We start from the raw sequence: 13,356 nt of genomic DNA on the forward strand, positions 1-13,356 counted from the left end.
AGCACTTGGATATTTTACAAAGTAGCTGAAGATGAAAATCAGTCCACCTTTTAGGAATGCAGAGGTAGTAGCTTAATTGCCAGATTAGGTTCCTTGTGCAGGCGTTTGTAAGAATATGGAGCATTTTTGTGTGCACAAGTTCCTGAATTAGGTTGGATATTTGGAGGAACTTCTTTACTGAGTGGGAAGTCAGGCACTGGAACAGGCTGCCCAGGGAGGTGGTGGAGTTGCCATCCTTGGAGGTGTTTAAAAGGAGAGTGGATGTGGCATTTGAGACTATGGTCTAGTGATGAAGGATGCTGGGATGGATGAAGGTTGGGACTGGATAATCCTGGTGGTCCTTTCCAACCATAGTAATTCCTAGTGATGAGATGTGCTGAGGGATTTGGTTTAGTCAAGGACTTGTCAGTGTCAAATTGATGATTGGACTCCATGATCTTGAAGGTCTTTTCCAATCTAAGAAATTCTGTGATTCTGTGACAAGGGGTAATGGGTATAAACGACAGCACAGGAGGTTCCACTTCAACACAAGGGGGAACTTCTTTACTGTAAGGGTCCCAGAGCACTGGCACAGGCTGCCCAGAGTAGTTGTGGAGTCTCCTCCTCTGGAGACTTTCATACCCTATCTGGATACATTCCTGTGTGACCTGCAGTAGATTCTGTGGTCCTGCTGTGGCAGGGGAGGTTGGAGTTGATGATCTGTGGAAGTCCCTTCCAACCCCTAACATCCTGTGATCCTGTGAATCTGATTTAATTTAATGATTTTGCTGTAACTGATGTCCCTGATCTCTAACCCATCTTCTGAAAAACAGAGTGCTTTTTCTGTAAGGCAAAGGTTTGGGAAGGCCTGTTCTGGGCAGGACCGTCTTTCTAGTGGCTTTGAGGTGTAGCTCTGTATAGATGGCATTGGATGGCTCTGCAAATGCAATGAATTGTTTTAATTCTCAGGCATCACACTTCGTCCCTATCAACTAGCCGGTGTAAACTGGCTGGTGCAATGCTATGAAGTCCAGCATGGCTGTATTCTGGGTGATGAGATGGGCCTTGGGAAGACTTGTCAGGTGCGTAGTCTGCTTCTGGAGAAAGATCTTTGCCAAACTTGTATTTTTTTAGCCCAGAATGAAGAAAGAAAAAGAATCCTAACGACTGGTCAGTTAATCAGCCTCATCCTGAAGGCCATACTCATTGTTTCTTTCATTCCCTAATCATTTAAATAAACTGTCAAGTCCCAAGTAACACTCTAAAAAGGTTTGAGGGTTTTGTGAAAAGATGAGTGGTCGTTTTTCACAGGGACCTTAATGCTTAATTCATAGTGCACAGAGTTGAGGGCACAACACACAGCCAATAGAGAAAGGATGATATCATTCCAGGCACCTACAGGAAGATATGTTTTGAATTTGTCAAGATATGAATTAAAATTTACTTTTTATTTTGAGAAGCTGTTCAGCAAGTTTCAGTTTTGTTAGAAAATGACAGTGCTTTGTTTCAGATGATGCTATTCAGTTTCTCTAAGAAAGAAAATGTAGTAGTTTTAGAAAGAGATGTATGGTAGATCATCTTTTTTTGTGTGAGTGTGAGAGAAAGGCCTTAGAAAAGGGCCTCCAAATATTGAGGCCACGTTTTGGGATCTAAGCTTTTTTTGTTATCAGTGACGGATTTCATTTGACATTTCCTGCTTCATGCTAGGGACCTATGGGAACTGGCTACAAAGCTCTACAAGGAGATAGTCCAGGCTCTGGGGTTGAACCCTTTCCTTGTTACTAATTTTTTTTCTTTGCTTTCTAGACTATTTCTCTACTTCTTTATTTGACAAAAAAAATAACAAAGAAAGAGAAATTTTTGATACTTTGTCCTCTCTCTGTTCTGAGCAACTGGAAAGAGGAACTGGAGAGGTGAGTTTCGACAGTTGTCTGGCTCATCATATTCTTACACAGCAAGTTACAAAGATTCCATTCAAATATGCTCAGTAAAACAATTTTCTTTCAGAAAAATAAAGTAAAAAGGGAAGCTACTAAATAAACAAGTCAATGGAAGCTATGTAATTAATGCAGAATTTACATTGCTATGGTATGCATGAATTCATTCAATTTCTAGTGTTGGCTGAGTTTCAGTCCAAATGTCCCCACTAACTCCTTGCCCTTTGTTGATTCATAACCCTCCATGCTAAGCCTTTCTTAGGCTAAATCTGCAGAAGACAGGCAGGATTCTGTATGATGACAGATAAGACTCAAGTTGAATATTGTGGCCTTTCAGTATCTGAAGGGGGCCTACAAAAAGGCTGCCAGGGAGTGGCAGGACTAGGGGGAATAGGGCAAAGCTGGAGATGAGGAGATTCAGAGTGGCCATGAGGAGGAAGTTGTTCATCATGAGAGTGGTGAGAGGCTGGAATGGGTTGCCCAGGGAGGTGGTTGAGGCCCCATGTCTGGAGGTGTTTGAGGCCAGGCTGAATGAGGCTGTGGGCAGCCTGCTCTAGGCTAGGGTGTCCCTGGGCATGGCAGGGGGGTTGGAACTAGATGATCCTTGTGGTCCCTTCCAACCCTGACTGATTCTGTGATGGTATCTTTCTTGGCATGCTCACATATGCACACAAAACACATTTCCTCTGTGCATGCAACCTGTCTTCACTCGGGTGCAGGGACTGTGCTGATGACACATTTGGTGTGTCTGGAATATGTATATATTAAAGCTAGAGTCCAAAGATTCCATTTAAGAAAAGAAAGTTAAACAACTAGAACAGTAGTCTGCCTGTGTAGCTATTGGGTGATGCTGTCTCAGCATCTGAAGTCACTCAGGATGTGTCCTGAGGTGAGCTGGCCTGATTTGGGTAGCCTTGTGGTTGGAACAGATGGGAGAAAGTGCATCCCTTCATAGATCAGCAGTGAACAGCTCTCCAGGAGGAAAATTAGGCAAACATCAGTGGTGAGGTTAAATGAAGAATTTATGGTCCCACCTCTTCCTCTATAAAACTGGTTTTATTTGCCTTTTTACTAGTCCCTTCCAACCCCTGACATCCTGTAACTAAGAGGATAGGTTTTTGAGGCCCTGGCTTGAACCTGTTTCCTGTAGACTTTGTTTGCCTCTATTTTAGCACGATTTAGGCCATTTTTTCAGTACCAACTGGGCAAATTGTGTTCATTCACTTGCTTCACATGGACTTTTTCAGTTCAGAATCACAACAGCTCATAAGACTGTTTCTCAGTCAGATGATTGAAACTTGGGTTGCCAGGCCTAGGAGAACACTATTTGGGTCTTGTGTAGACCAGAACCAGGAGCTGAAATGCCAGCCTGAGAAACCCAACCCTCACAAAAGGTTAGACTGAAAAGCTGAGATCGAGCCACATTTCACAGGAGGGTAGAGTGTTCTCATTTTCTGTGCAATAGTTGTGCTTGATAATGCTGTCCAGGGTCATTAAGCACCTGAAAGACTTGGCTCAATGATTGCTCCTTCTTTTGACAACAGGATTGCTCCAGGTCTTTCCTTTGTGACATACATAGGCAACAAGGAGGAGCGACCTAAACTGCAGCAGAGCCTGAAAGAGCAGTCTCGCTTCCAAGCGCTTTTGACTACGTATGAGGTATGCAGTATCTTTGTCATTTGAAAGGAGGGCTCAAGTTTTAACTTGTCTTTTCCATTCCTTTATACAACCCAGCTCATGCCTTGTCCTTTCTACTCATCTCTGACCTCCTTCTTTGCTGCATGGCTGTATCACACCTCGAGTAAAGAAAACCGATACATACGTGTCCTGTATCATCTGCGTTGTCTTTGTATGGTACCTTACAGACCTCCAACATGTAATAGAAGCATTCACATGTTCGTTGTGATTCTTAATCAGGCAATGCAAGGACAGTTGGAGTCTGCCTTTTTTTTTGTATCTCTTTAGCACACCTCATTCCGGGAATGCAAAATGGTGAGGATGCTGTTGCAGTTGGTGGGACGCGGGGCTGACTAATAAGAGGTCTCTTAAGAAGGTTTTATCCTGCTGTAAATAGACCCAAGCAGAAAAGGGTCACTGTTTTGAACTTTGCAGTCTGGTGCTTAGCTAGCTGGAGTGGGGAAAAAGCCCTTTTCTGAGACGAGCTCCAAGTGCAGGGTGCTGCACTTTGGCCACAACAACCCCATGCAGAGATACAGGCTGGGGTCGGAGTGGCTAGAGACCGGCCAGACAGAGAGGGATCTGGGGGTGCTGATTGATACCTGCCTGAACATGAGCCAGCAGTGTGCGCAGGTGGCCAAGAGAGCCAGTGGCATCCTGGCCTGCATCAGGAATGGTGTGGTCAGCAGGAGCAGGGAGGTCATTCTGCCCCTGTACTCTGCACTGGTTAGACCACACCTTGAGTACTGTGTTCAGTTCTGGGCCCCCCAGTTTAGGAAGGACACTGAGATGCTTGAGCGTGTCGAGAGAAGGGCGACGAGGCTGGTGAGAGGCCTTGAGCACAGCCCTATGAGGAGAGGCTGAGGGAGCTGGGATTGTTTAGCCTGGAGAAGAGGAGGCTCATGGGTGACCTCATTGCTGTCTACAACTACCTGAGGGGTGGTTGTGTCCAGGAGGAGGTTGCTCTCTTCTCTGAGGTGGCCAGCACCAGAACAAGAGGACACAGCCTCAGGCTGCGCCAGGGGAAATTTAGGCTGGAGGTGAGGAGAAAGTTCTTCACTGAGAGAGTCATTGGACACTGGAATGGGCTGCCCGGGGAGGTGGTGGAGTCGCCGTCCCTGGAGCTGTTCAAGGCAGGATTGGACGTGGCACTTGGTGCCATGGTCTAGCCTTGAGCTCTGTGGTAAAGGGTTGGACTTGATGATCTGTGAGGTCTCTTCCAACCTTGGTGATACTGTGATACACTCAGCTGTTACTTCCACTTTGATTTTATTTTAACGATCTTAACAAACACATCAGCTTGAAATTGGATGCAAAGCTCTGTAACCCCCGCCTCTTCTGATCTTCCTTTCCCTTCATCCTTCATTCTTCAAATGTTTCACATGTCTTCCTGCTGAGAGCTGTGACAGTGCCCTGTGCTGACCACTCTGCGCATGAATCTCCTTCCACCTTGCAGAAGCAGAAATGGATTAGCAGTGATAACCCTTGTCATAAATATAATAAATGGCAATGCTCATAATTAAGCAACTCCAAGACTGCCATCGACTGTGTCAAGATAGTCACTTAGGATTTTTCTTGTCTCTTTTGTTTTGGATGATAAAATTCAATAGTTTTTAGAAGTTTATCTGAAGCAACCTGATTTCCTCTTAAGCTGGTCAAGCAATATCTGCACTTCAGGATACATAGATTAATCCACAGAGAGGAGGGTGTAGTGGGGAGTAGGGGTTGGTCTCTTCTCCCTAGGAACAAGGGGTAGAATGTGAGGAAATGGCCTCAATTTGCACCAGGAGAAAAAAATCTTTACCTGATAATCAGGCATTGGAACAGACTGCCCAGGGAGGTGGTGCAATCACCATCCATAAAGGTGTTCAAGAAACGTGTGGACATGGCACTTGGGTGTTGGAGAATTTCTTGCTAACAGGACATGAAAGGATAAACATGAGCAACCCGTGCTGGGAAGTGTCCTTGGACCCATCTTGGGAGTTAAGATACCAGGTGCTGGGTAGCACCCCCCACATGCAGCTGCAGGGGGTGGAGTGCCAGCTGCATGTGGGCAGAGTTAGCCAGCTCCAGAGGCTGACCCTCAGATTGTTATGGTATATTGACCTATCCATGCCTTACATGTAACCCTGTACCCTCTATATGTAACCAATCTTAGTTGTGCACACCTCTTGCAAGAAAGCATTTAAGTCTCTGTAACACCAGAAATAAACAGACTATGACCATCTAACCATATTGGTAAACAAAGAGTCATTTTACCCAGGTGCTCCACTGGCACCTGGGGACATGGTTTAATGGCCACAGTTAGGTTGACAGTTGGACTTGATGATCTTTGAAGTCTTTTCCAACTGAAACAATTCTATGATTCTATATCATATGTTTGGCTAGAGTGAAAATTATGGTGATGCTGAGTACGTGTAGTATTTTCACTGAATAAGAAAGATGCTCTTCACCTCTATGAAGTTCTTTAATTTATGACATGTGTAAATTTCTATTAATTCTTTGAGATTCTAGTACTGGCATTTTGCCAGACAAGTTAAAATGTAGAATCATAACAGCTTGTGGTTCCAATGGCTGTCATGTTACTTTCCTTGGATAATAAGTGGCTTTGTTGCACCCTCCTTCATTTCACCATGGTTTGCAAGTAGATAAAAAGATGTTCTGTTTCTTAACTGGCGTATTCACCTAAGTCATAAATGGTTTCATTTCTTTTCATTGCAGATTTGTATGAAAGATGCAGCATTTCTAAACTCGTGAGTGTGATTTACATTTTTTTTCACATTCTGCATATCTGATAGACATTCTGCATATCTGTCAACAATTTCTTAAGTGTATGTTTCTATGTGTGAGATCCCATGCTTTGTTTCACAAGATCTAGAGATGTCCTTTGCTTGTGATTAGAGCTTTTCCTTGACCACTTTTCAGTGAATAATCTTTAACATCAGTTAAAATGTGTATGAACTTCCCCCACGAGCAGATTTCATATCAGTTAGCTGAAAATAATATGATACATAGTGGCTGATAGCAGTACACTTTCAGTCCAGATGAGCTATTTAGAACACAGGACATCTTCAAAAGTTTCAGTTTACAAAGATATTCGAAGCAAAATTTGATGAAATTGACCTGCGTTATACTCTGATGGTGCTATGCTAATACCATATCCTGAAGTTCATTGCCTCCTGCCACCAGTTAACTGTGAACCATTACACTTTCTAGTAAGATTGATTATACAGCTGAAGCTCAGCCTGTAGGAAATATTGTCATGGCCTTACTGAATTTTACAGAAGCCTATGTTTGAAATGAGGAGGAATGTTTGTATTTCTTAAAGGTAGCACCAATGCCTTGCCTACCCTTCATCACTGACTCTGTGATGTGGGAGTTGAAACCCCAGTGGAAAGCAGGCACAAGCACTGAGGACTGAAATGATCTGGAGTTTGTATTAAGTCTGGTGGAGGTACTAAGTCACCAGTGGTTCTGTAGCCAACTTGATGAGACAGTGCATATAGCTGTAACAAACCTAGAACAAGCTAAAGCTCCAGTCTTGGGTGATTTGCAAAAGGATTGTAATCACTCTGCTATCACTATCTGATCATCACAGGATGTTAGGGGTAGGAAGGGACCCAAGGAGATCGTCAAGACCAACCCCCCTGCCAGAGCAGGACAATACTATCTAAGACAGATCACAGAGGAACACACCCAGACAGGCCTTGAAAGTCTCCAGAGAAAGAAACCCCACAACCTGTCTGAGGAGCCTGTTCTGGTGCTCTGGGACCTTTACAGTAAAGAAGTCCCCCCTTGTGTTGAGGCAGAACCTCTTGTGCTCCTTGTCCTATCCCAGGGAGCAAGTGAGCAGAGCCTGTCCCCTCACTCCTGGCCACCCCTCAGATATTTATAAACATTTATCAAATCCCCTCTCAGTCTTCTCTTTTCCAGATTAAAAAGCCCCAGGTCTCTCAGCCTCTCCTCATAAGCCATGCCCTCCATTCCCCTAATCATCCTCCTAGCCCTCTGCAGGACCCTCTCCAGCAGATCCCTGTCCCTCTTAAAGTGGAGAGCCCAAAACTGAACACAGTATTCAAGATGAGATCTCACCAGGGCAGAGTAGAGGGGCAGGAGAACCTCCCTTGATCTGCTGGACACACTCTTCCTAATACACTCAAGGATCCCATTGGCCTTCTTGGCCACAAGGGCACATTGTCCAACATAGTTGGTAGGTTTTGCACATGTGTGAGGGTCTTGTTTCAAGTCTCTCTTGTTCCAAACTGTAGACCTCCTTGAATGTTTGACTAGTTTGCAGTTATGTTATTTTCCCCATAGCAAGGAGGGTGGGGAGACAAGCAACAAATTCAAATGGATTTACGTAGTTTTGATTTCAGGAATACTCATGCAGACCATAGTTAAGAAGCTATGTTGGCTCTTGAAAATCAGTGCTTGTGCATTCCTCCTGCCCCTGCTTATGATTGCTTGTGGTTCATAGAGTAGGACCATCTCAAGTTCAGTGAAGCAGAGCTACCACTTCAGGGTTTTTTTGTACTGACAAGAATGAATTGTTTGCTCCTAACTGAAGATACTGGGTTGTTTTCAGCTTTACCTGGGCTGCCTTGGTTGTAGATGAAGCTCACAGACTGAAAAATCAAAGCTCTCTGCTTTACAAGATACTTTCTGAGGTAAAATAACTCATTCATCTTTTTGTGTCTAAAGGCTTTTTTTCTCTTCAGTGTAGCACACAGGTTCTCTGTTCTTCTGAGTACTTACTAAGCTTTAGGTAGTTGAAGGTCTTTCCCAGCTGAAACAATTCTGTGATTATCCCATTTATTCATTTTTTAATTGACATCAGTAGAATTGCTTGTGCTAGTTTGAACCTAGCTAGAGTGTTTTGTTAAGAAGGATTAGATCACAGGCTGTGAAAGGGAAACAGTGGTGATGTCTGCTTCACTCATAGGCTTGCTGAAATGTATAACAACAAGAGTATAAACATAGATATGAAATTCGGGCACTGCCTGGGCTTTGAGCTGCCTTTCTCTCTAACCTCAACCTACCATTTCTCTGATTAATCCACTTGCTTCCTAACCTCCCTGGCCAACCCTCCATTCTTCCTTGGGACACAAGGCAACATGTGGGGTAAGGTAGAGGGGTGGGTGAAGGTGGAAGGGCAGTTTGGACCCCCTCCTGGGGACTCAGGTTTCTGGGTGGGCTGTTGTGTTTCTGTATTACCTTTTACCTTGTCTATTTCTGTCTATAGCTGTATATATTGTAAATACCTGCTTGTATATTGTGCCAAGCTGTAAATATAAGGCTTCATTCAATTTCCAGAGCCATCTGAATCTAGTCTGGGTGATTTCCAAGTGTGTGGGGGGGAGGGCAGGTAACACCCAAACCACCACATTGCTCCAACTTCCAAAGTGCCTGAATGAAGGCTACCCTTCTTGTCATGGCAGTGAAATATGGACATTAGATCTGGGCTAGCAAAAGCAACAATGTGCTACAGTACCTTCAAAAATATATACTTTTTAAGATTAAAATTCTGAAAGTCTTATATTTTCTGAATGTATTGTCCCTGGTGTCTGTATTTCAGGAGCTATGGATGCAGTCACAAAGAAGTAGGCATGGTTTACCTTAGCTCTCTTTGCAGAGCTTACTGTAAGCAGCTTGGGCCATATAATGTTGCTGTGTTTGTCAGCAACAACCAAATGAAAATGGAACATAACCTTACAGTTTCATTTCACTGTCCTATTCTGATGTTTTTCCAGTCATTCTTAATTGCCTAGCACTGAGTAGTTAGTACTGGGCCACAGAGTTCATGGATCTGAGTGTTTTGATGGTGCTGGTTTTGCACTTTGCTTACAGTGTCTTCCTTGTGTTTGTGCCGTCTTTGGTAAAACATTTGATGGAGTAATGAAGCTGGTGAAGGGTCTAGAGCACAAGTCTTACGAGAGGCCACTGAGGGAACTGGGGTTGTGTAATCTGAAGAAATGAAGATTGCCATCCTGGTGGTCCTTTCCAACCATAGCGATTCATGGTGATGAGAAGTTGTGCTGAGGGGTTTGGTTTAGTCAAGGACTTGTCAGTGTGAAACTGATGATTGGACTCCATGATCTTGAAGGTCTTTTCCAATCTAAGAAATTCTGTGAATCTGAGACTGAGGGGAGGCTTTCTTACTCTATAGAACTAGGAGATTATAGTGAGGTGGGTGTTGATCTCTTCCCAGTAACAAGGGATAGGATGGGAGGAAGTTTTCTCAAGTTGTGCCAGAAGAGTTTAAAGATTGGACTGTAAGAAATATTTCTCCAAGAGTTGTCAAGCACTGGATCTGGCTGCCCAGGGAATTGGTTGAGTCACCATCCTCGTGGATACTTAAAATATGTGTAGATGTGGCACTTAATGACATGATTTAATGGTGGACTTGGCAGTTTTGGATTAACAGTTAGGGCTCGATGATCTTAAAGACTTTTTCCAACCTAAGCAATTCTATGACTGTTACACCATACCTTATGTTAGATGGTTTGGCAGACATTTATATTCTGTGGGCAGTTCTGCACCATCTGCCATCTTTAAGTTAAGATTAGCATGAGGGGTGTTGTGTATCAAGTAGCATTCCATTCCAGATATTTTCTCTTCATAATTTTGTTTTGTTGCTGGCTCTTTCAGTTTCCAATAGGCTTCAGTCTGCTACTCACAGGCACTCCAGTCCAGAACAGCCTCCAGGAGCTGTACTCTTTACTCAGCCTTATTGAGCCTGACATCTTTCCTAGAGGAGAAGTGAAAGAGTTTGTTGAGTATTACCAAGCCATTGAAAAGGAAAATGAGCCAGGTCGGTAACATGTACTTGAATAAAAGCAGCTTTTACCTGCATAGGAAGCAGACATGTTTTGACCTCTTTATTTGCCTTTTTATTAGTAGTAGTTTTATGTTGACTAGCTTTAAAAAGAATGATTATTTACTTTAATGTAGTTCTTACCTGTTTAAGATGCAGAGTAAAAAGGGATGAACTGTTTCACTAATAGATGTGAAAATATAGATGTAAAAGGAGGTTGTAGTGAGGCCGGAGCTGGTCTCTTCTCCCAAATTACTAATGACAGGACAAGAGGAAATGGCCTCAAGTTGCATCAGGGGAGGTTTAGGGTGGATGTTGGGAGGAAGGTCTTTACTGAGCAGGGGGTGGTCAGGCACTGGAACAGGCTGCCCAGGGAGGTGGTGGAGTCACTGACCCTGGAGGTGTTTAAAAGGAGGGTGGATGTGGTGCTTGAGGCTATGGTCTAGTGATAAACTAGGACCATAGCCTCAAGATGAACAGGACTGGATGATCCTGGTGGTCCTTTCCAACCATAGTGATTCTTAGTAATGCGATGTTGTGCTGAGGGATTTGGTTTAGTTGAGGACTTGCCAGTGTGAAACTAATGATTGGACTCCATGATCTTGAAGGTCATTTCCAATCTAAGAAATTCTGTGATTCTGTGAAATTCCTTCTGCAGTTATTTTGAAAGTGTAGTTTTGAAGATACTGTATAAATTCCTCACATTTGATGCAGTAATCTCTTTTCTTTTTCCTCCTTGACTCTGTATAGCCAAAGAATTGCACAATCTTCTGCAGCCATTTTTGCTTCGAAGAGTTAAATCTGAGGTGGCTGCAGAGCTTCCAAAGAAGGTGGAAGTGGTTCTGTACCATGGGATGTCAGCCCTGCAAAGGAAGTACTACAAAGCCATTTTGATGAAAGATCTAGGTAACTGAAGGGTTTGAACCCTATTGTCTTCTGTAAATCCATGCTCTGGTTCAGGGAAGAAGAAGGTACTTTGGCCTGCAGAATATGCATAAACATGCCAGTTGCTTTGGACTGCCTGATTTGTGGTTTTAGCTTGTGCAAAAATACCTAAGAGACATAAGAATCTGGAGCTGAGCGTTTGCAGAGCTGTGGATGGTCACCTTCAGGATTCTGCTTTGGGCCACTGTCTCAGTTCTAGTTTAAAATTTCCAGAGACTTATATACAGTTAATAGAACCAATAAAAAATTGTAGGATGCCTTTCCCTCTTCCCCTTTTTTTTCCCAAAGAAAAGGAATTAGATGTAGAGAGGAAAAGGTAGAGTACACCCCAATAAATAGTCTCACTTCGATTTGGAAGTTAAAAGAGAAAAGTTTAACAATAAATAAAAGGTATTTGAGGTAGGGGAGTTACAAAGAGGTATAGGGAAGGGGAAACAAGATACAAAATATAAATACGACCAGGTTGATGGCAATGGTTTTGTCCACCCTCGTGGATTATGGCCACATGGTAAAACGAAGAGTAGCAGGAGCAAGAGAGTGATGCTGGCAAGCAGGGAGGCAGGGTGAGAGAGAGCAAAAGAGGAAGTTCCTCTGTTTTTATAGGGGGCTAGCTAGGAAGTGGGAGTGGGTTGACCACTAAACCTGGAGAAAGGGTCGGATCCACCCCTGGGGAAGAGTCAGGAGAACCTGGGGTCAGGGTCAAGACCACTCCCCCAGGAGGGTTAACCCTTTTCAGCCAACCTGTAATTAAAAATGCCTATCACACGGGAGCTCCTCTCCTGTGCTTTTGTTTTCATATAAAAGGATGGCACAGGAAACTCGGCATGTGGATCTCTACAAATTATCCAATATCCAGTAGAGATGAATTAACCGCAACAAAGCATCTTGAGCAATGAGAGAGAAAGTATTTCCTTTTCTGAATTCATCCTCTTCCACCTATGCATACCACATCACATGGCTTACAACTGCTTAGTGGTTGTAGGGAAAATAATACTGGGAGGATGGAGACCATTTGTTCTGCAGGGCTTAATGCCTCATGCATCAGGAAGCCAGTGATGCTTTGCATGTGCATCATGAGGCAGACTGAACCTTCCTCTGAAGTTAGCATACGTGCACATACCTTATTTTTCTCCCTATGAACTTCCTGGTTGCCCAGTAGATCTTGACTCTGCTGTTCTTCTTTTTGTTGTAAAATTCAAATGAACTGCACCAGATATCTTTCATTATTTTGATGATTTCTAGCTCTATAATTTAGTCTTGGAAAAAAAAATCACAATGATGCCTTCCAGGCAGTCCAGAAAGTACCAGGGAATTTCACAAGACAGAATACTTTTCATAGGAGTATTTTTAACTAAAGACTATGAGGGGAAATTTTGTTCAGTCCATGAAAACAGGTGTGTTAGTCTTGAGATGGAAACTTAAAGGCAGCTGGGATACACAGGGAGAGATACTCTGGTGCTGAAGCACTGCAGGGCAGCATTCAGTGCCCAGACATTCCTAGTCACACCTATTGACATCCTGCTGACATCCCTTTTTGTGCTCTTTGTTCTAGATGCGTTTGAAAACGAGACAGGAAAGAAGGTTACACTTAAGAATATCTTAATTCAGCTTCGGAAGTGTGTTGCCCACCCGTATCTTTTCAATGGTATGAAAGCACTCCTCTCCCCCAAAAGAGAGAAGTTTCTTGATTTACACTTTGATTTTTTTGGTACTGCTTGGTAGTGTAATGCTTAGAAGCAGCAAGTAATAAACAGTGTTGTACTTGAATTGGAACCAGCTGTGAGTTTGTGACCAGTTCCAACAACAATTCATCCATAATGAGGAATGAACTTGGAGGCTGCGTGAAGTCTCTGCAACTCTCCACTTATTTGCTCATCAGTGCATCTGTTCTTACCTACACAATGAAATCAATGCTTTGTGAACTACTAAGTGTCCTCTTTAGAGACGGGGAAGAGCCATCACTTCCCAAGCAGGCATCATAGGGGTCTGCTTAACAGTAGCTAG

General features: G+C 43.4%; 1 protein-coding gene across 3 annotated transcripts in view; it reads left to right on the top strand.

Moving 5' to 3' along the window:
* Positions 1-13,356, top strand: part of CHD1L (chromodomain helicase DNA binding protein 1 like) — a 33,567-nt gene that overhangs the window by 1,935 nt on the left and 18,276 nt on the right. For all 3 annotated transcript variants that reach the window (XM_064143346.1, XM_064143343.1, XM_064143345.1), the window contains exons 2-9: positions 949-1,061; positions 1,786-1,892; positions 3,461-3,575; positions 6,315-6,346; positions 8,179-8,260; positions 10,242-10,404; positions 11,158-11,313; positions 12,905-12,997. In XM_064143346.1, coding sequence (XP_063999416.1) covers positions 949-1,061; positions 1,786-1,892; positions 3,461-3,575; positions 6,315-6,346; positions 8,179-8,260; positions 10,242-10,404; positions 11,158-11,313; positions 12,905-12,997 — 861 coding nt within the window. The remainder of the gene's footprint in view (positions 1-948; positions 1,062-1,785; positions 1,893-3,460; positions 3,576-6,314; positions 6,347-8,178; positions 8,261-10,241; positions 10,405-11,157; positions 11,314-12,904; positions 12,998-13,356) is intronic.

The sequence above is a fragment of the Pogoniulus pusillus genome, chromosome 5, assembly GCF_015220805.1.
Source record: "Pogoniulus pusillus isolate bPogPus1 chromosome 5, bPogPus1.pri, whole genome shotgun sequence".
NCBI lineage: Eukaryota > Metazoa > Chordata > Aves > Piciformes > Lybiidae > Pogoniulus > Pogoniulus pusillus.